The sequence below is a fragment of the Mixophyes fleayi genome, chromosome 10, assembly GCF_038048845.1.
Source record: "Mixophyes fleayi isolate aMixFle1 chromosome 10, aMixFle1.hap1, whole genome shotgun sequence".
NCBI classification, from domain to species: Eukaryota; Metazoa; Chordata; class Amphibia; order Anura; family Limnodynastidae; genus Mixophyes; species Mixophyes fleayi.
In genome coordinates this window covers 75,702,755-75,724,612 of record NC_134411.1, presented here as the reverse complement: position 1 = coordinate 75,724,612, position 21,858 = coordinate 75,702,755, and the positions used below count along the sequence as shown (strand labels likewise).

Here is a 21,858-nt window from a genome sequence, read left to right as displayed (position 1 = left end):
GCCTGTCAGCAATTACATCTGGATGCATATTCGTGACATTTATCTCTCTGTACAAAAGGCCATTTTCCCAAATAATTCTATCTTCACCTTCAAAACAGGACTGGCCCTACCCTCACTGTCAATAAACTGGGATCAGTGTTTTGTTCTGCTTTTAAAGTGTGACTTCTGAGCTTATCAATGTTGCACACAGCATGAGGCCGTTCATTCAAATCACTGCCTGAATATGCAGCTTCTTCAGTGAGGGAGGGGGGTGGAGGGGGATTAGTTTCTAGTGAACGTCCCTCCACACTTGCAGGGGTTAATGCACAGATCCTCTGTGCTTCGGGTCACTATTGCTAATACATTCAACACATTTTCACACTTTGGGTCACCTTCAGCAATGGGCACATGTAAATCGATCTGACTACCTAAAACATTAGCAGACATGCTATCACATTTAGGCACAATTGCACACATTTTGCCCTGATCAAATTCTCAACCCAGGGGATTTAAAGTATTAGTCTTTCCAACAAGAGCATTATCATCAAACACATTGGCACATAATCACTCCCTCTGCATCACAGGTACCTGCAAACCAGCATGAGTATTCTGAGCAGCACATGAAACTTCATTACATATTTTTGCACTCTTGTTATGATGGTTAGTAAGGTTAATTTGCACAGGTGCATCATAAATTACATCACTTTCAGTTATATAATCAGCATGCATCCTCCCCAAATCATTTTCCAACAGTACCGTGCAGACAGATTGTCTAGTATTCCAACGTCTCGTATTCCTCTGCCAGATCCCCAATCTAGGTACACTCTGGCTAGGAGTATTGCAGAATATATATATATATATATATATATATATATATATATATATATAAAATCCCTTCCTGATCTGAATTAACCCATTGCTGACAGCAGGCAGTTGGTCTGTCTCATCCTGTACAATACATTTTGACATTGTTTAAAATACATGTGCCAACATTAAAATGTGTTGTCTCTAGTATAGTGGTAAATGATTAAACTTTTATTCATATTCCAGTTTTTAAACTTACTGTTTAATTTAAACGCGTGCGTGCACAAGCAATGAAAGGTCCATGTTTTTCTAGTATTTTTTTAAGTTGTATATATATATATATATATATATATATATATATATATATATATATACATACATATACACACAGTGGTTGGAGACAATGAGTTAGACATTTCTTAAGTTTCTTGTAAAATTTTGCCTCATGGCGCCCCATCTTGCATAAATATCCATAATTTCCCAGAAAGCTCTCTCTTATCTGGGGGATAAAACAATTGTAAAGCGCTACGGAATTTTCTGGCGCTATATAAATGTTGATGATGATGATGATAAGACGACTGACATCTGACAGAGATCCAGTCTGTTGAGCCAAATTACTGAATCTCCATCTGTATAGGCACCTTTACAAATCAAGATGCTTTGGTAACTAACACAGAATTTTGGTGAATATATTGTGGTAGTGCTGTTGATCCCTCCTACAGAAGTGTCAACTGCTTAAAGGCATCACAAACTAAATCCTTTCAGCCCTAACAATTCTTGAAATATAGAATAGTGACTTTCCTAGGAGTGCAGTACATTGACCCTTGAAAACTCTGTGTCCTTATTCCCAACTTCAGCTTGATATTTTTATTGCTACAGTGGGTTGCCAGCACAGCAAGTGACTTTGAACCAGTGGTGGTTCCAGGGTGGGCGATTGGGGCAATTGCCCCCCCTAGCAGGGGCATGCTCCTGGTGGCTGCACACCAGGTACAGGTTAGTGTTGCTGCCGAAACATGTAGGCAAACAGAGAACTCTATCCGGCTGCTCTGATTATGTTTTACACAGTCGAAGCAACCGGTCAGCATACTCTGACTGCCTGTCTGTTTGCCAACAGCGACACTAATCTGCACATAGTGTACAGCCCATAGTGAAAAGTTCAAAAAGGCGGCGGGGCACAGTGGCCTAGTGGTTAGCACTTCTGCCTCACAGCACTGGGGTCATGAGTTCAATTCCTGACCATGGCCTTATCTGTGTGTAGTTTGTATGTTCTCCTCGTGTTTGCGTCGGTTTCCTCCCATGCTCCAAAAACATACTGGTAGATTAATTGGCTGCTACCTAATTTGACCCTAGTCTCTCTCTGTCTGAGTGTTTATATGTTACAGAATTTAGACTGTAAGCTCCAATGGGGCAGGGGCTGATGTCAGTGAGTTCTCTGTACAGCGCTGCAGAATTAGTGACGCTATATAAATAACTGATCATGATGATGACCTAAATCGCCCCCCCCCCAAGAAACCAATCTAGATCCAGCCTTGCTTTGAACAAACACAACCCTAACTTATTTATTTAATGTGCAGACCTGTTTGTTGTTAAGGTGGAACAATACTTTCTTACTCATTTTGTACAATGTATTTGTATATATTTTTAATGCCAAAATAAATATTCCTAAAGGGAAAATATGCCCACTTTTTTATGTCCTTTGTCTTGAATGCTCAAAAACCACATAGGCAAAACTAGTTCTTTGGAGAGCCAATCTTTCTGCTTATTAGCATAACTAGAAGCTACATTTCTTCCAGATAACTACACCCAAAACTAAATTCCTTTAAACTTGTGTCAAGTCATGTGTTTTTCGTGCATTTTGAGATTACAACGCTTTATTAGTGTGTTTTGTTTCTGCATGCAAATGATTTGAATTTCCATGTTATGCCCATTGTGCATTATAAATGAGCAAGTAATTTTGCAACTTTAGAATTTCAATTGATTCGAAACCTGTTTTTAAATAATTGAAGACAAATTAAACTGCAACAAATACGTATTGCAAAATTATATTTTGACGATTTGTTATACAGTGTCCCATGCTTATATTAATTCAGTTTTATAGAGTATTAGTTTTTTTATTTAAGGACATTCTCAAAAACTGTACATATCTGATCACATATCTGAAGCTAATCGTGTACTGTATACACATACATTGGCATGCTGATCGCGATATTTTGTTGTTCTTCTGTCATTGGTAAATCGCTAATGTTTATTTTTCCTGTAGTGTCTACCTAGCCAAAGACTTTAGCTCTCCACTTGGTCTGGTAATAGTGCCCTATCCATTGTTGCCCATAACAAGTGTGGCCCGACCAATGTTTAGGGGATGTGCTCTGAAACAGTGACAATGTTATCCAGCCTGTACAAACATGGCTGCCAATTGCTTCACTCTTCAGCGTGCGCACCATTCACGCACGTAACCCAAATACACCGTCACGCTACTGGGAATTAATCACAAACCCTTTATTGGCTATAAGATGAGTGATGTATGCCTTATCCAATAACCAACAAGTAATTTTCTTCAAAGTCCCGCCCCTTCGTTTCGCTTTGCTGTGATTGGCCGCTGGGTTCTAAGTTGCCTGTGGTGTCAGTCCCGGGGTGTAGGACAGGGGGGCCCGGGGAAGTTGAGTTAGGAGATACCGGGGAGGCGCTGCGGCCTGCGAAGCAGTGGATGGCGGAAGTATGGACAGTGGCGGCGGAGGAGGAATGGGCGGCGAGACTGGGCTGCTACAACAGATCTTGAGTTTGAGACTGGTGCCACGGGTCGGGAATGTTACTGGTTGTCCGGGCTCCACCGCTCTGTGCTCCTTCCCGGGTGAGAGCAAAGCGGTCATACCGGTGCCTGTGTACCACAGTGCGGGCTCGTTATGTAACATCATACCCCATGCTGTCTGTATCTAGCGCCCACACTGCATGTTTATGTCCCACCTGGTAACTGTGTGTAATAACACTGCTGTCTATATTCAATATGATCACTTATTCTACAGGGTTGTTAAGAGTTCCCTGGTCATGTGATTGTACAGGTCACTGTGGGGTACTTATTGTGTGCTCCTGTCACCCTACACTACAGCCATCATTTCATACTATGCTGCAAATGCAATATACACATATTTAATCTTATTATTCTATATGATCTCTGTAATGCAGCCATCACTTATTTCTATAGTGTTTATATCATGTGATTTCAGGTTGGCACAATGCTTCATAGTAAGTACAAGGGCTGTTAAAGCTGTACACCTAGGGCCTGATTCATTAAAGATCTTAACTTGAGAAACTTCTTATTTCAGTCTCCTGGACAAAACCATGTTACAATGCAAGGGGTGCAAATTAGTATTCTGTCACACAAATACTTGATAGCTTATTTGTACACTGAAATTTAAAGTTGATATTTGTGTGCTACATGAAAAAACAGTCAGTATTTAACTTATGTGCAAAACAGAATACTAATTTGCACCCCTTGCATTGTAACATGGTTTTGTCCAGGAGACTGAAATAAGAAGTTTCTCAAGTTAAGATCCTTAATGAATCGGACCCCTAGTTCGCTATGGTAGTGACAGCATGTACAACATTATCTGTGGTTACACTAGTAGTAGTGTTTCTCAACCTGTGATTCAAAGAACACTCCAGACTTTCCTCACTATTAGAAGAACAGTTAGAAAAAAAATTAGACTGTACTCATTAAACAGTTACACATGTAAAAGACAGCGTTAATAATATAAATAGATTACTAAATCTTTGAGTTTTATATGTGCCACCTGACTTGCACCTTTCTGTTGTTCTACAACAATGATGCCTGTTTATACCAGTCATGGGTAACAAGTGCCCCTTCGAACCTTCACCTGTGGCCTTCAGCTTCTTTATGCTTTGTCAGATTTGTTTGTTATAGCTTGTATCACTTGTTTAAGGTGCTGAGATGTTATTACACATAGGTGTCTGTCTTTGATTAAATGTATTATTTTAACTTATTACTGAGAGGGTAATGTGTGGCCCTTTTGAAGGTTAGGGGGCCACTCATGTGGACCCAGAAGTGTATCAGGTTGCCTATCGATATGTTCTACATAAACACTACTTGTTCAGTATACATGTTTTGCCTGCAAAGTGTCACCCCATTTGAAGCCACCACACTGTCCCTTTTCCATCACTAAGTCTAAGATGTGAGCTAAAATATTAGGAAGGAGTGAATACACTGAGTGTACTTCAGCGCTATGCCTAGAGCAGGGAAGGAAAAAATGTTGCCATATAATCACTTGGGCATTTTTCCATTTTGCCCAAAGTTACTTGGGTTGAAAGCAACTGTTTCCTAAACAAACAAACAAACAAAACAAAAAAAAGCAAGCTTTAAGAAAGTTAAAATGGTCATTTATGTTGTCTGGACAAAATGCGTATTTGAATAAATGTTTCTACACAGTGGAGTTTCATCTGTTGGTTCTATTTATTCTCCCATGGATGATGACCACATGGCCGTATTTTTTCACCCAGAGTATTTGAATTTCATTTGTGATTTTAATACAAGCTTAACTACTCTCTTTAAGTGTGTCTTTATCATTTTACTTTTTACATTTTTATAAAAAAAAATAAAAAATGTGATCATATACATGAACAAATGCTAGTTAATGGATCCGAAACAAAAGTCATCACCATTTATATAGCGCCACTAATGCCGCAGCTCTGTACAGAGAACTCGCTCACATCATGTAACCCCCATTGGGACTTACAGGCTAAATTCCCCAACACACACAGACAGACAAACTAGGGTCAATTTTGTTGGCAGCTAATTAACCTACCAGTATGTTTTTAGTGTGAGTTGACGGAGCAATAGTTACTGCCTTGTGATACCCAATGGCTTTGCAATACTTTTATAGAAACTTGCACTTTAAACAATGGAATATCGCATTCAATAAAATATTAATAATTTTCCTTTTGTTACATTGATAACTGAACACTGCATTGTATTTAAACATACAAAACCATAACCATGATATTGTCCCTTTAAAAAACCTACCACATCAATGATTCCCCTAATGGGCTAGCATTTTCATTGACCATTATAAAATGGTTGGGGAGGTGTGAGTGGAGTTCTGTTGATTGTGGCTTCTTATTGGCCCTCCCACGTATACTCCCCTCCATAATGTCACACAGCTGTGGTTTTCAGGTAAGAATAGACAACCTGGGAAAAAGCGGCTTCATGGAGCAGCCCCCGGGCTCCTTCTGGAGGAATCAATGAATTTGTAAAATGTGTGTAATATATATATATATATATATATATATATATATATATATTATGGGTGGCGCAGCTGTAAGATATGATTTTCTTACTGTAGATTCTTTTCTGATGTCTTGCAGAGATGTGGTATGGTGTATTCCTATGGGCCCTGGTCTCTTCACTTTTCTTTCACATACCTGCCGGATTGTTAGCTCTGTTTACACTTCGACACCACAAATATGGAAGGTTTATGTCGGTGGGAATTCTATTGATGGGCATTGTGGGACCAATATCTGCAGGGATATTAACAAGTAAGTGGTTTTGTGTCCAGTATCTAAATGTTTTAAGCTTATCTTGCAAGCTCTTCCGCATTGGTGCAGAAATTGCATTAAATGAGTAAAACCTACCATTCACCAATTCTGATTTCATTTTACCTAGTTTATGCTTGTTTAAGTATAATAATTTAAAAAAATTGACTAGGAAATATGAAATGTTCTTCGAATCAAGAACATTTAGATAAAGTGAAAACACAAAATAACTTCTATCTTACAGTCAAATATATAGCATGCTAGCCTACTTTGAGGGATCCCTAAAGAGGTGGAAGGGGGCGGGTCATGGCAAATTGTGTCATTTTAACTCCGCCCCATGACAAAATTGTTATTTTGTTACGGGTGGTGGGGCCAAAATGACACGAATCGCGTCATTGAGGCCCGTCAGGGACGGTAATGCGGGAGACTTGCCTGCTCTTCCGGGAGACATGCCCGTAATTCGGGAGTCTCCCGGACATTCTGGAAGAGTAGGCAAGTATGATATATAGATATCTACAGTATATCCTATAATGTTTTAGCAAAAGCACAGTAAGCAAGCCTGCAAACTACATTATTGTGGACCTTTTCAAGCTGGTCACTATGTATGGGATACATTTTTAGTTGAGATGTGTGCAGTGAACTGTCACTATGATGGTATTTATATGTTTAGATTACCAAGAGTCAGCACTGCAGGTATATGCTACAAGGGCTTTATTCTCATGTATAATGGGAAGACACGAGAGCAGGTAGTTTAATTCTACCCCACAGCTACCATGTTTGAGAATAGCATGGACGTAGGCTAAAGGAGGTCAAGTGCTAGGAAGACTTTTGCTGAAATGTGTTTCCTACTTCACATATCCTCTTTGTCCTGTTGATCCTCATTTCTCCCTCTGATAGTCTACAACATTCACATAAAAAACAATTAAACAGTTAGTGTGTTAAAACACTGTGAACTAGGATCAGACAAGTGGCAAATAGTTTAAAACAACACAAAAATACAAAAAAAAGTATATTTGGCTACAAACCTCTGAAGGCAACAATTGGCAGGACACTCTTTACATATTTGTTCCGCTAATGGGGCCTAGGGTAAGCAAAATGAAGAGACTGGCTTGACTAAACATGAACAGAGAAGTTGAGGATTATACTGCTGCAAGGAAGAGAAGGCAACCAGTTGGGCGTTGGTGAGGAGCCAGTGCAGTAAAGAAATAGGGGAGGGCAGCATGTATAAATAAAGCACGGGTGTGGAGGAGATGTGGCCTTTACAGCAGCAGGAGGACGAGGTGGGCTGTGGAGAGTGATCGGCGAGTGGGAGAATAAGCCTGGAGAGTGAATCAATATAAAACCGTGGAATTGGAGGATCTTGGGCTAAGCGTTCAGCAGAAGTTGAGCAAGGAGGTGATGGGGAGTGGCCAATGGAGGCGGCTCTGAAAACGTGAGCTTTTTTGCATACGTTTCCATGTTATGATTGCTGTATGAGTGTTTATTATTTAGGGGGGTTCTTGTCCAGAACATGCTATGTCATAGACTACAACTTTGCTTTACTATTACAATTATTGATGTTTGCAACAATTAGATATAGTAGTTCATTTTTCTCTGCTGTCAGACTATATATAATTGCAGTTGATGAACCAGTAACTTAGTGCACTGATAATTTTCCTTGTATTAAAAGCATTTAATTTCCATCCCATTTGCTCTTGTCAAACAGGTGCCGCCATTGCTGGAGTATACAAAGCCGCTGCCAAGGAAATGTATCCCATTGAAGCCCTTGTACATGGCGTAGGCCAGACTTTCTGTGTGCTGCTTGTTTCCTTTTTAAGGATTTTAGCGACTTTGTAATGCACCACACTTTGACCCTGCCAAAGACGAGGGAGAGTGTTTTGGTTCCGGTGTGGTATGTAACTATGAATACCCCACATTGGAGGCTTGTTTCTAATCAGCCATGGCTACCTTACTCTAGAACATCTGACTGTAAGATTGCCTTCACATGTAAGAACCACTCGCACATCATCCAGAGATCGAGTCCAAGCAGTGTAACTGGAATATCTTGAGTTTTTCAGATACCAACGAACTCGGCATTAGCTTAAAATAATCGCCTGCATCATTCAAAATTTCAACCCACTCAATGGGGTGTTGCTACTATTTTTACAATCGATGCTCTTTCTGGGTTAACAACCGTTTTACACTGATATTTTCTTAAAAAAAACAAAAAGCAAAACAAACATTCGACCTTGAAACTACAAAAAAACCAAAACTTGCACTCCTCCTCTTCGTGCCTCCCGGTTAGTGGGTTGTTCGTTTTTTTTCTTCGTTTTTGTCTTTTTAAACCCCTAAGAGTTACTAATACAGATTCTGTTCATTTTTGTTGACAACATTTTTAAACTATTTTAATGTTTTATCTAGATTTTCTTTTAGTACTAATGCTGCTAAAATATGTATAAATATATATATTTTTTTTTTCCTGGGTCTCCAAAGATACTGGAAATTGTATAGATTTTGTATAGGGTTTCTCTTTCTGAGTGTTTATTACTGCTGTGTTAAAAGTTGAAAATACCATGTTGCTAAAGGTTGCTGACTCCGGAGTTTCGTGACTTGCCATCACTTAACAATTGTCAAGTTGCCTGTTCGGCATATTTGCGGGACATGGAGCATAAGAGTTGTAATTGGTAGTAATATATTATTTTGCAGGTGGATGGTAGCCACAAATGGAAAACAAGTTTAAGGGCCATCAAACTGAAACACAGATTGATTCAATATTAGGATCTTGTAAGATTAATAAATATATATGTAAAATGTCCCATATTTTCACAGAAATTGAGTTGTTTGGCGTTGTATTCATATTTGTTATACAGCCGAGTGCAACCTTAACACGTAGCCATTGTCTGTGTCCTTCAATAGACTTGTACGGGCCACACACTTTGTTATGTAATTAGCCCAATCGCGCAAGCATGCGTCACCTCAAAAGTGCAGTTGCCAATCCTATTGAAATTAGTCGAAAGATGTTCGATATGACCTGACCACATCAAAAGGCCTCTGTGGTATGTGGCCAAATTTGAAAGGTCCACTGTCCATCACTTTTCAGGCCAAGCAAAAAAGATGACAAGCTGGTGAACCTCTTTTGCTAGAGCCGCATGCACGACCAGCGTAGCCATACCTGTGTCCAACTTGGCTACAGCCATGTATGGTCAAACTGGAAAGATTGGGGCAAAATTCTGGATCCAACGGGGTATGATTGGTGTGGTCAGACGATTACTGTAGGAACTTTCAGATGTTGATATTCTGATGTTAATCATTTGGAAGTTGGATGCCATTTAGAGTGTTTAAGAACCAGAACAACTACCTATTCTGACCAACATCTGGGTCAACCATATCCTGATCAGAACTGGTGGAAAACGTGTTAGAGCACTGATTGTGATCTGCCTGTGTGTGTGTGTGTGTGGACATAATCAGGCTTAATTAATTAAGCCCTATATGGCATAGATCTCCTGTGTTTGGGGTGGGGGGCTGGCATTACCGCAGCGTTATCTCATATACTCTGTTCTGAGGTTTCTGCTATGTTTACATATGTATTTGTGAATATTACTTGTAGGTCTTGTTCTTTTAGGTTTAATGAGCCTTTTATAGAAATGTATTTTGTTTTTCAGCCTTTGTCAATTAACTCCTGAGATATACAGTCTGTAAATACATGTAACAATATTACCTTTTTATATGACAACTTTTCACTTTTGAGAAGTGAAAATGTAATATTTGGCTACTATTAGATATGCAATTCCTAATGTATGAATGGAGATCCTAAGCCTCATAGTCCAGCCATGTCTAGGAGAGACACGTCTGTGCACAACGCATGCACACGTGTTCCATGCTGAGGCTTGTTACCATATCAGGGAGGTAAGAAATGTATGTTCTGCCTGTGGATCATTCTGGTAGAGAGGCAGGGATAGGAGATATATCTCCTACAAGTCTATGTTTACAAAGCAGCTTGACACAAAACACTGCTCCTAACAGATCAGCATTGATTAAACGTTCTCCATCATTCATGCTGGCATTCACCTATACTGCAGCCAGCAGGTGACCTTTATAATTAATGTATCGTCCTCCTTCCCAGTCTAGACTTGCAAAAGGCGTCATGTTAACAATTGATGACATAGCTTCCCCTGCACAAGTGTCTGTTTTATCTGCTGCTGGAAACAGGGTGTTGTTTTTAGTGGGTTTCCCCAGGTCTTTGTAACTGAGGCCCAACACCGCTTATAATAAGGGAGCACATTACGGTGATATTTCTGCTTAGTGACGTTTCACATGTTTAAAGCACTGAGGGTTGCTAATGAACAAATCGGCATTCAAACAAACGCAGTCAATCGGATACTTGCTTTCAATGCCCTTTTTTTTTTTGCAAAAGATAAAAACTATATTGGTTGGTTCCTCTGGTTTTGTGCTGGCTAAACACACAGCGGTTCTGCTGTTTGACAAAAGCAAAACAGTAAAAATCCGTTTTGGCCACACTGGACAAGATGTAGAAGATGTAGCCCTTGTGGTAGACAGGCGTAGAAGCGGATTGTTATCCAGAATTAGTGGGGACTGGGCCTGTGCCTGAATTCAGAGCATCTTGCTAAATTTACCAACGTATCTGATAGAATCAGATCACCAGTCATGATTATTTGGGGCCCAATTGCCTGATATTGTCTGCAATATTTAGTGTAGATTTGCACTTTTAAGCATATTACTAATAGTCCTTTGAGAGCACTAGTGTTCTTTAAAACCGATTTTCACATATATAATGTCCTTTTCTGACATTAAGCTCAATTTTTAACACTGTAATGTGCAATCCATTTTATTATAAAGGCTGTAAATGTAACACATGGGGTTAGATTTACTAAATCTTGTAAAAAGGAAAAGTGTGATGTTGCCCATACCAACCAAACAGCTTGTAGGTATCAATTATCTAATACACTCTACAAAATGATAGCTAGAATCTGATTTGTTGCAAAGGGCAACCCCTCCACTCTTCCTTTTTAGAAGGTTTGATAAATCATCTACCCTTTTGGACTGTGAAGTGCATAATATTTTACTATTATCATGCACACTGCCGAAGAAGGGTTGTGTAGATAGTTCAATAGAATACACTGCCCTGATCCAGGTTTGCTGAGACGACACGGGTAGCATGAGATGTCCTCAAGCCCCCATTATCATCAACATTTATTTGTATAGCGCCAACATATTCCGCAGCGCTTTACAATTGTGACAAACACAGTACACCCTGCAGTTAATGAACTGTTTGCTGTTCTAGACCTGCAGCTACTACAAAGCTATATCTTCTTACTAGTCACTAGTAACAATTGGTAAGTCCGAATTAAAATGTATCTAAACGCTACCCGGTGTACTAATTACCTTAAATGTGTACACTTGACCCAGCCACAGTGCTCGCCCAGGGTAAAGAGTTGTTAGAAGTTTACTGATTTTCACTGCACTGTTCAAGAAATGTTGCTGAACATTGGGGCATATTGATTGCCTGTGGGATTTCTTGCAGAGGCCTGCAACACAGGGCCGTAACTAGGGCTGTGCGACAGGGGGCGACCGCCCAGGGCGCAACGCTGAAGGGGGTTGCAATTTAGGAATATTTTAGGTTAATTTGGTTAAAATTGAGGGCTAGGGGGGCGGCAGTTGTCTTTCTCGCCCAGGGCGCTAGAATTCTAAGTTACGGCTCTGCTGCAACATATAGGAGCAATTGTCCTATGGCTGAGTCTATACATTCTCTCTCTGCTCAGCTGCCAACCTGCTGCATTTGAAAGCTCTGTACTTAGAAATGAGAATGATGCCCAACTTAGAAGCAGCATTCATATCCACTTTCTTTTTCTGTGGGTTATTCGGAGACAATTGTTATATAACATGTTTTATTTATATAGGTTGACACTGCATGCCAAAAACGAAGAATCACCATCCCTATGCTGTAATGGAACATGGTACCCCTGAGGTCACAATTATTAGTAAAGTGCATTTCCAAGCAATAATTTTAAAGTAGTACTCCATGGAACATTATAGTTAAGTATCTTGCGGGGAACATTTTACATTTCATTATTTTATTTTTTTAATAACTGTATCTACATATGCCTTCTGCACCTGTCCTTAGCAGATTTATTTTGTTTAACTTTTAATGTTACTCCCCCAATAAATCTGAAAAATATTTTATATTTACAACAATTTTTAGTTACCATACCTGATATGTGTGCTATTGTTGGGGACTCTCACCAATGTTTTTATTTTTATTCGTAAAGGTCTGGACATTTCCACCATCAATAAATAAAAATCATAACCAGCGTAAGATAAACATTTACATTGCTGCAGGCTTATCAATTATGGCAAAATATTAGTTGTGTTGCTTTTTTTTGCTATGCTTTTAACCTGTAAGACACACACAGTTGTTATTCTATGCAGGTAAAGGTCATCATTACCCTCTATTGCCTTTTTGGGATGGTTTCTCAGATACATTTCATGCTGAAAACCAATAGAAATATAGGACAGTGATCACAGAGGTGCATCAAATTCTACTAACTACGTTCTCTTTATTTTACCATCCGACTTTTTAATTTTGATTCCCCATCAAACTAAAATATTTTTTTTTTTTAACCTAAAATCATCCCCACATTAGCAGAACCGCCAGGTGTCCTGCCATGAACCCCCATGACCACTGTGGCTCTTACGTCCTGGCATTACCAAATTCTAATACAGGAGCTGACTGGACGGAAAGTGTATCTCTAATTATCAACATTGGGATAAGAAGTGGGGGGTCGCTTCTCCCAAATCATGACATGGGTGTTCGGTTTAAAGTGAGTAGGAATGTTGGGTAAAAATATAATTATTTTAGGTGGAGCCACCCTTTTAAATGGCTATGTGTGTGTAAATATAATAGTTTTTATTCAGTTGGCATATGTAAACTAAAGCATAGACTCTGCGGGTAGGGCAGAGTAAGAAAAGGGACAGGAGTGCTGGCAAATTTTAGCCTTGGGGGCAAGACCTGACTTGGCAGCCTATTAGGATCATTTTAAAGGAAAAAAAAAAATTGCAGGTGACTCAGTCCAAGATGGCCGCTTCCATAGCTAGCTCCCAGCCTGGAAAGGGAGCAATATCTTCTGTCCCCTCCACTATATTACCTATCATACTAGTGATCCTAATGTCCATCTACATAAATTTTGTTTTTCAAATAGTTAATCTTTGGGAAGATGAAATGGTAAATCAGAGATTTCCATTGTTTCAACTATGGATCCAATATACTTTTTTTTTTTTTCTCCAAGCAAATAGTCCTGGACATTGCAGTGTTGATCTGTGGCAAAAGCCAGGATTATTTCTAGTGGGCTGCAATAAATGGCTTATATGGGTTTGCCCATAACATCAGACATGGGAAATAAGCACATGTACCATCTCATGTTAGACAACGGTCACATACAGACAACATGATGTTAAGAATAGTGTTGGCAACGTAGAGCAGAACACTCCAAAGGTTAAACTGCTGAACAAAACTGTACCTCTACAAATCTCCCATTATGTTGATCATTCTGCATTATGATCACTTTTCCCTGTACATTAGAAGGTGACTTGTTTTAAAGGTAAAATTTTATTTTTCTACTAATGTTTCTAATTTGGTGTTTTATGTGTTTATACAATCATTAAAATGTTTGAGTAATCTGTGTGTGCTCTGATTCCTGTGAGGAATAGGCTAAAATACACATTAGACTATTTTATTTTACTTGAAGAGAGAAAACAAGGATGGTTTAAATATATAAACAGGCGTCATTACATGGAAAAACGTATTTATCTACATCGTTGCAACTGAAATATGATGAATGGATGTATAAGGACTTGAAACTGTTGAATCTATATCAGATTGTTCACCTGTAAGTGTCAGTTTATCAGTTATGAGCTCATCAGCTGGAGAGCACTAAATACACTGCATGGTTTGAGTGATAAACTCTGCTTTATTAGATACAAGTCCATATCTATATAGCAAAAATCACGTATTACAGAAAACTGCGCCCCAAAAGGTTTTAACCACTCATGCTTCTTTACTTAGATCTTGCTGTATTCAAACATTTTCAAAGGAATACTCCCTAGAGAATAAAATGGCTATAAGGCAACAAGATGGCGTCAACTTAGCAAAATCATATTTCTCATTTCTCATCTTTTATTCATTATTTGCCCTAACACTACCTATCAGAGATCACATTCTTGCTGTCGCTTTTAATGGGTACTTATACGCATACACCCTTCTAACAGAACATATGAATAGGGATGCCTAAAACTGGATACATAGAACAACCCATCCCCCATCAATTACAAGTCCATGAGCCCTCTTTTAGCTGATAGATGGTCAATGAGTCGACAACCGTCTTGCACCTGCTGCATGTCCTGATGTCAGATCTTCACATATATCAGTGAACATGAGAGGCTCTTTTGCTTCCTTTTTGTCTTTTAACTATGGATTTTTTTTTAGGGAAGGAAAAAAGGAAAGGGAGGGAGAAATTACACAGTGCGCTCGGCAAGTGTTATATGTCACTTATTTCACAATAGAAGGGATTGTCCATTGTCCTGTATATCTTCATAAGGATAGGCTTCAGTAACGACCATGTGGATTCCAAGGAAAAGGTTCTTGGTTTCTGCACTGATCACAACTGGCAGTAGTACTGAGAGTTCCACAAGGTTCACACTCATTAGATGGGGTGTACAGTACAGCGGTTAAGACTGATGTGGTAACTTTAATTTTTCTGGAAGAGAAACACTTAGCTTTAATATACTTGCTAATAAGCCACATCATCAATTTTCTTAGTGTGTTTGTAATATATATATATATATATATATATATATTATGTATTATAATAAGGATTAGTAACAGTCCTTGAAGTACAACATGTATAAAACCTGACAACCATCCTCCTATACCCTTGAACCAATCGGCCAGGTACAGCCATGAAAACTATCCTTCTAGATAAGCATCTCCAGTGTGCTCCTTTAAAAAATTATATTTCATGTCTTATTTTTTTGTAAGTGTTCATCAAGCATTTTCTCTGGATCATCTGCATCACTAGTTAAAAAGGTGCAACCCTGGGCTTCAATTTACATATTTAGGGTCAGTCAGTACCCTCCAGACTAAGCTGTCAGGTAGTCCAATATCAACCTATTGTCTCGTGTAAATGTAATAATGTGTTGGGCCACAATACACACAAATACATTTCTGTATTGCGTGTAAACCCCTACAGTCATGGGTTGCTCTTTTCTTTATTTGGTTGGGTTAAACTTTCATATTAGAATGTTTCTCATTATATATAATGATCTCTACATTACTATTGGCATGAGTCTGGTTCTTCCAGACCTAGCTTTCCTTTCTAGACTAGTACACATCTACAGCCTACAGCAAAGAAACATAATGTGCAATCAATATTCCTCCTGCTAATATCAATGAACACCACTCTCATCTCTCCCTTGGACCTTTAAAAAACTTGTAAAATACATTTTACTCAGACTCCCATTGTCTGAAGATCTTGCAGTGGGATGTGTATATTCAGGTGTCATTTCTCTGTACTTCCACTACCATGGGAGTCGTCAATAAGACCTGGAGAGGACTCTCGTATCTGGGTTCAAGACTCTTCCTGATGTGATTTTTCACGACCACCCAGTCCCCCGGTTGCAGTTTATGGGTACCTGCATCAAAATTATGGCCTGGAATGGAAGAAATCACTTGACCATGTATTTCAGGTAGTTATTTCTATAATAAAGCAACATAGTTCAACAAATCACGATGTACATGCTGTAGTTTCTATGGAAAGTAACGGCCTGTTCTGTGTGCTGTGCCAAACAGTATCTGATTTGGTGCTAAACCTGTGTCTTTCCTAGCAGTGTTTCTTACTGAGATCCATGGCAGGCCTGTTTCAGCCATTATTTTCTTAAGGCTTTTTCATTTATGTACAAACATTGAATTCCCATCAATGCATTACCATACCCATGATACAAAGAGGTATTTACAGTATATGATGATTATAGCACAGTAAATAAGGGCAGTGAATGTCTTTACAACACTGATTGACTCAAAACTATTGTGAGAATAAAAAAACAATAACCTTTGTTATCGACCATAATTTGACATTACATTGCATTACTTTCTTTCAATCCATCTGATATAAAATTTGGTTAAAAAACCCAAAATAAACCTAAACACTATTTCATATTCAACTATGTTAGTCCATTTCTCCTTTTCATATCTTCTCACCTTCTACGACACAGAAAAACCACCTAGTTCATGCATTTGCTATGCGAATAGTCCATAAACTCTTATATCTCTTTCCAAAACAAGGTAATCATTACTCAGCAGAGTCTACGTTCTTTAAATCCTTCATTAGTTTATACTTATGTTTGTTGTGACTGTAGACCAAAACATATTGCAAACTTCTATTCATTGAAAGTTGGATCAATGCAATCTGGATTGCCTAAAGGGTCTGTGAAGAAAAAACTTTTGCATATAGATTAACATTTATTCACTAGGAATTACAATAACTATCATGCTTGTCAGTATCAATACACCGTTATCAGGTAACCAGTAAACATTTTTGTGCAGTTAACAGCTGCTAAAAGCTTAACTGTGACGCTATGCGTTCCATGCCTTGATTTCCTCAAAGGGGCAGTCCCTAATCTCACAAACAGGGAATGTCAAAGTGACGAGACCTGGGCTTTCAAAGCCACTCCTTTCTCATCATCACCTAGTACAGCCCCCTTGAAGGACACTAATATGTTTTCCGGGTTTACAAACATTCAATCTGTAATCTTGGTTCCAGGCATTCAGCCATTTGAAAGCTCTCTTAACTTTCCTTTGCCACCTCAAACTATCTCTTGGGGTTTGGGCTCAATACCCCTTTGTTCTTGTCACATTACCACTGGCAACACCCTTGTTTCTCCATTAACACATATCAATTCCTTCTTTGGCTATCCCCGCTTTCTTGACAAATTATTTGCAGACCTTCTACTCCCCACACATCCTAGAAATCTGCGCAACATTTCTATGGGGGGGTTCCTGTCATCTATCTGCTTACTGTCTATATTTCCCTATATTGACATATTGTATTGCTGAGCTGAATATACATAAAATAGCAGGAGAGTATTCTTGGTTTGGTTTTGGTTGGAATAAAGTAAGAAACAAAGTGACAAAACTGTATGGACCCGTTGGAGGAGATGATGTAAGTAAGTGTTACTTATCTGTTAATTAAAGATGTCCACCATGCTTCCTTTCATGTTTGGAGGGAGGTGCTATTGTAACTCGTGTCGAAGTCGTATAATTGGATGAACAAAAGTATATTGGGTAATATTGTTTTACCGTGCGATTGCGATCAGTACGCCACATAACACGCGGCACGACGCGATCGCACAATAAAATACGCACGCATACACTCGCACTATCACATTCATTTATTTATATATTTCATATTTATAATGGTTCCATTCCACAGTGATTTACGAGCAGATGGTATTTACTTTATAGTTATATATATTAAGGTTATATATACACTTTAGTGATACTTAAGGTTCAGGTTACAGGAAACATGTCATGTTCAGTATAATTTTAATCCCCTATGTGTCCGCAGTTGTCCGGTTCATTCGCCGAAGGATCGCACATTGCATACTCTAGTTAGCAATGTTAGGGAATAAATGTTTAAAGTGTTACTGACTGTGTATTGTAAATAGACTAGCTTAAACAGGTTTCTGGGCAGGAGAATCATTTGGAATGTTGACCCCCACCCTTGGAGGGGGTTGTTTGAACTGGCCTATGACCTGCATTACACTGGACCCTCCTGAAGCCTGGACCTACAGAAGCAAACTACATCATCTTTATTGTTTTCTCTGTAACACTGAATATATATAATACAGCTTTGCTTGGACCAGCTGCAGTCATCTCTGACCTCAGTCTTCTGGAGTGAAGTACTGTAGCTGGTACCAGTGGAGCGCAGCGAAGGGCACGACGGTATGTATGTATTTGGTATCGGCTGTACTGTATTATAATTATAATTGAACTGTTAAAACTTTTGCTTCTGCTAATTAAATCGATTGTGCTTTGAACCCACAAGAAATCGCTTAGACAATGCTTATTGGAAAACGATAAAATTACTTTAATACTCGGTAAGCAGGAAGTGATTACTTGGCAGACTTACTGCGTTAACGGGTTGAATCATACCTGGCGCGAGACCATCGATGTCACAGCAGCTTATACGACTGCAATCTCTGCATTTTTACTTGTTATCAGGTTTTAGGTCAAAAGATGTGGTAGGGCCCCAGCTGTTTATCATGGAGTTTAGAGATATTTTGTTGCAAAGGTGCAGAGCTATGTACGGGTCACACTGAACAATTTGTTTTATTTTCATGACTCCTACCTGAAAACTTCTATATTTTAGAGTTTAGTGGCTGGGCATAAACTTAACTTGTAATCTCTGTCAATGTTCCAATATCCATTGCTCTTAACCAAGAAAAGCAAATAAAGCTATTTCTCTATTGATGTTTGATAGTACCTAAAATCCACATTTTATATATGTACCAGGCAGATTTAAAGGCATAGCACTTGCTTCAATTTCAGAACTGTTTCTGTGGACTGGTTAGCCAATTGTTTGATCTACGTTAAGACCGTCCTAAAGCCGGGCACCCATTTTATTCCCAATTCATGTGTTCTTTTACATATAACCCTGAATCTGGCCAATATGATTTCATTAATGGCTTTCTATCCTTTTATAATATTTGAAATATATTACATAATGAATGGAAAAACTAGAGTCAAACGAAGCTGTGACGTTTTGTTGGAATAATGAGCTTGGTTCTATCAAGGTCATTGACAAGACTTATCCATAAGGGCAGGTGTTACGAGCTGTGGCAGCTATGGACAGCCGCGGCGGTGTCCATAGCCGCAGCGGTACGCTCTCCTCTGGGCCTGGAGTTTTGCCCGTCTCCTTGACGACCGGAACGTCACTTACGGTTTCCGATCACTTACGGTTTCCAATGGCCGGACACCGTGCTGTCAAACACCGCGGCCCGGCGGGGAGATTAACCGGACGTGTGCGTGTTAGTAAATAGTTTATGATCAACCTCCTGTTGCTTATTAAGTTAGGCTGGGCTGCTTGATTCCCATTGGTTGTTCTAGGTATTTAAGGCAGGGAGGTCCTCCCTGCCTGTTATAGCGTTTCCAGTCCTGTGCTGTTGCTGACCTGCTATTGGATTCCTGTGTTCCTGATCTTCTGTTGTGACCTTTGCTTGTACCCTGGACTTGCCTGTTTGGCTGTGACCCTGACCTTTTGGCTTGTATTCTGGACTTCGCTATTTCGCTACAGACTTCTGATCTCGGCTTGCTACTGATCACCCTCTCCAGTCTGGACTAGCGCCCCCGGTTCCATTTGCGCCAGGGCCACCAATGGTGTGCTTTTAATACTCTAAGCTTGAGACCTGGGGGCATCTGAGTACATGTGAGCATATAAAGCTCTACGGGAAAGGCGGCTGCTAAAGGTGAAGACCTCTACTCTAAACTGTTCTAAAAACTCATCTTGGTGGTTGTGAGCCCTAACAGAAGGATTATACCCTTTCTCAAAAATGTCTTATTTCCTTGAAAAAGAAATAGAAGTGTCAATTTTTTCTAACCTTGTTCAAATACTACTTCTCCACTGTGCACTTCTCCATTCTGCAATATGTTCTGTTACATATTGGGCATACTGTGTCCAAAGAACTGGTTATGGTGCCAACAGATTGGCAGTTGCCATGTAGAAGCGTGTGTGGTTTCACAACACAAGCTGCCAAAGGAGTCAGGGGATACCCCTGTTTTCTATTTAAGGATGGCACAGAATTCTGCTTTTAACCTTTGAAAGCTAACTGTGCAAGTCAGGTAAGAAAAGCAGGATGTCCTTACGCAGGGTTAGAGCAGGGTTTTCTCAGAATTTGCCCTTCTTCCTTTGGTTGCTATGCACGCTTCTGCTTAGCAACCTGTGAGTGTCAGTACCCTGATAGAGCGGTTCTCTTCTGCAGCCTCCTTCAGGGTACTCTACGAATAGGTACTAGACCGCTATGCTGAAGCATCAGCTCTGTTAGATATACGTGATAATTGTTTAAAAAAGAATTTAGAATGCATGTGCATAAACTAAAAGGGTTCGTTCAGATGAGACATAATGATCATCACTGACAAAAGGCTTTAGACTGCATTCAATGCATGAATATTTGCTGTAATGGTTAATAGCGCTAAGGGCATCTGAATTAATGATTGCTTTGGTCTAGCTGTGAATAATTTGCCACCAATGAGATTACACATAACCTCTTACCCTTTCTTATCTTCAAGTTCCCTCACAGGCCATGACTGAAGGATCATCTTAATCATACCCAGGTCAATGAATGAAAGTGACTGGTAATAATTACCAGCATGTTTTTTAATGGAAATCTTTAAACCATGACCTGTTGGGGGGTATTTAGGAGAGAGATAAGAAGCTGTAGATGAGTGATACAAGATAGATAGAGTAATCTCATCAAGCCAAATCCCATTACACAGATATATGATTGTGTAATCTCTGGCCAAGGTAATAGGGTGTATAGCGTGCTTCATTTTTTTCACAGGATGGATTTTTTATTTTAACCCAAATATCCTGCACTTAGTAACAAGTGCATGGCAGCAGCAATAGGTCAGGTATATAATAACTATGAATCCCATTCTGCCCCTTACCCATTCACTTGCAAATGCTGTATGTAATGAATAGTCAAGGTGGCCTCCAATCTTATGCCACCTCACAGATAACCTGTGCCCGCCTAAATTTATTTACAGTAATTGGAAATAAAGAAATGAAGGTAAAAGGGCTATAGCGGATATATAGTGCTGCTTGCATTCATGTATGTTGGCATGAATGTGCACTTTGATGCAGTATGGCATGGCAATGTCTCGCAAGACTGGTGATTGTTTTGGTGGTATACAGGGAGTGTTTTTTTTTTAATGTCTTTACAATATCTTCCAGAGCAGAGCAGATTAGTGCAGATGGGACCTAATCCAGGTCTCCCTTACACATCAGTATTGTTGTTGGGCTGGCCTTGCCACTGTCCCCTTTCTTTATCACAAATTGCTCCCCTCTAACCACAGTAGGAAGGACCTGCTGCCACCACTAGGCTCCTTCACCTGCACCTAGGACTGCTTCCTTCTGGGTAATTCTGGCTGCTAGAGTACCCACTTGCTGGGCACCTGGCCTGCTACACCTGACGTCTTGCCTTCAGGTCAGGGTTGCTGTGGATGATTCTCCATGGCCTATCACATTGGCCAGAGCTGCAGTTAGCGGGCAGAGTGTTGGTACTGGAAGCAGGGGTCCAACCTCAGAACATCCAGATAACGGATTAGATTGTTCTAGTCTGTAGGTCACAGGAATTACCCCAGGTAAGTAGTCGGCAATGCAGGATCTTGAATCAGTGATGTTTTATTATCTCAATGACAGTTACCCTAGTTTTTGTGGTACTAGTGATCTTCAGAAGTGAACAGATTGTATATACTACTACATT

The 21,858-nt window shown here is 39.5% G+C and overlaps 1 protein-coding gene across 1 annotated transcript; it reads left to right on the top strand.

Annotated features, from left to right (window-relative positions):
* The first annotated feature begins 3,378 nt into the window (after nt 1-3,378).
* On the top strand, nt 3,379-14,003 carry TMEM170A (transmembrane protein 170A). The gene is made up of 3 exons (XM_075188882.1): nt 3,379-3,631; nt 6,160-6,330; nt 8,033-14,003. Exons 1-3 carry the CDS (start codon nt 3,499-3,501, stop codon nt 8,161-8,163), a joined length of 435 nt encoding a protein of 144 aa, XP_075044983.1. The 5' UTR covers nt 3,379-3,498; the 3' UTR covers nt 8,164-14,003.
* Nucleotides 14,004-21,858: the final 7,855 nt, after the last annotated feature.

Bases quoted from the DNA above. Each gene is read 5' to 3' on its own strand.
- TMEM170A (XM_075188882.1), top strand. From the start codon at position 3,499: ATGGACAGTGGCGGCGGAGGAGGAATGGGCGGCGAGACTGGGCTGCTA. The intron at 3,632-6,159 runs GTGAGAGCAAAG...GATGTCTTGCAG, and splicing joins CGCTCTGTGCTCCTTCCCGG to AGATGTGGTATGGTGTATTC. The intron at 6,331-8,032 runs GTAAGTGGTTTT...CTTGTCAAACAG, and splicing joins ATCTGCAGGGATATTAACAA to GTGCCGCCATTGCTGGAGTA.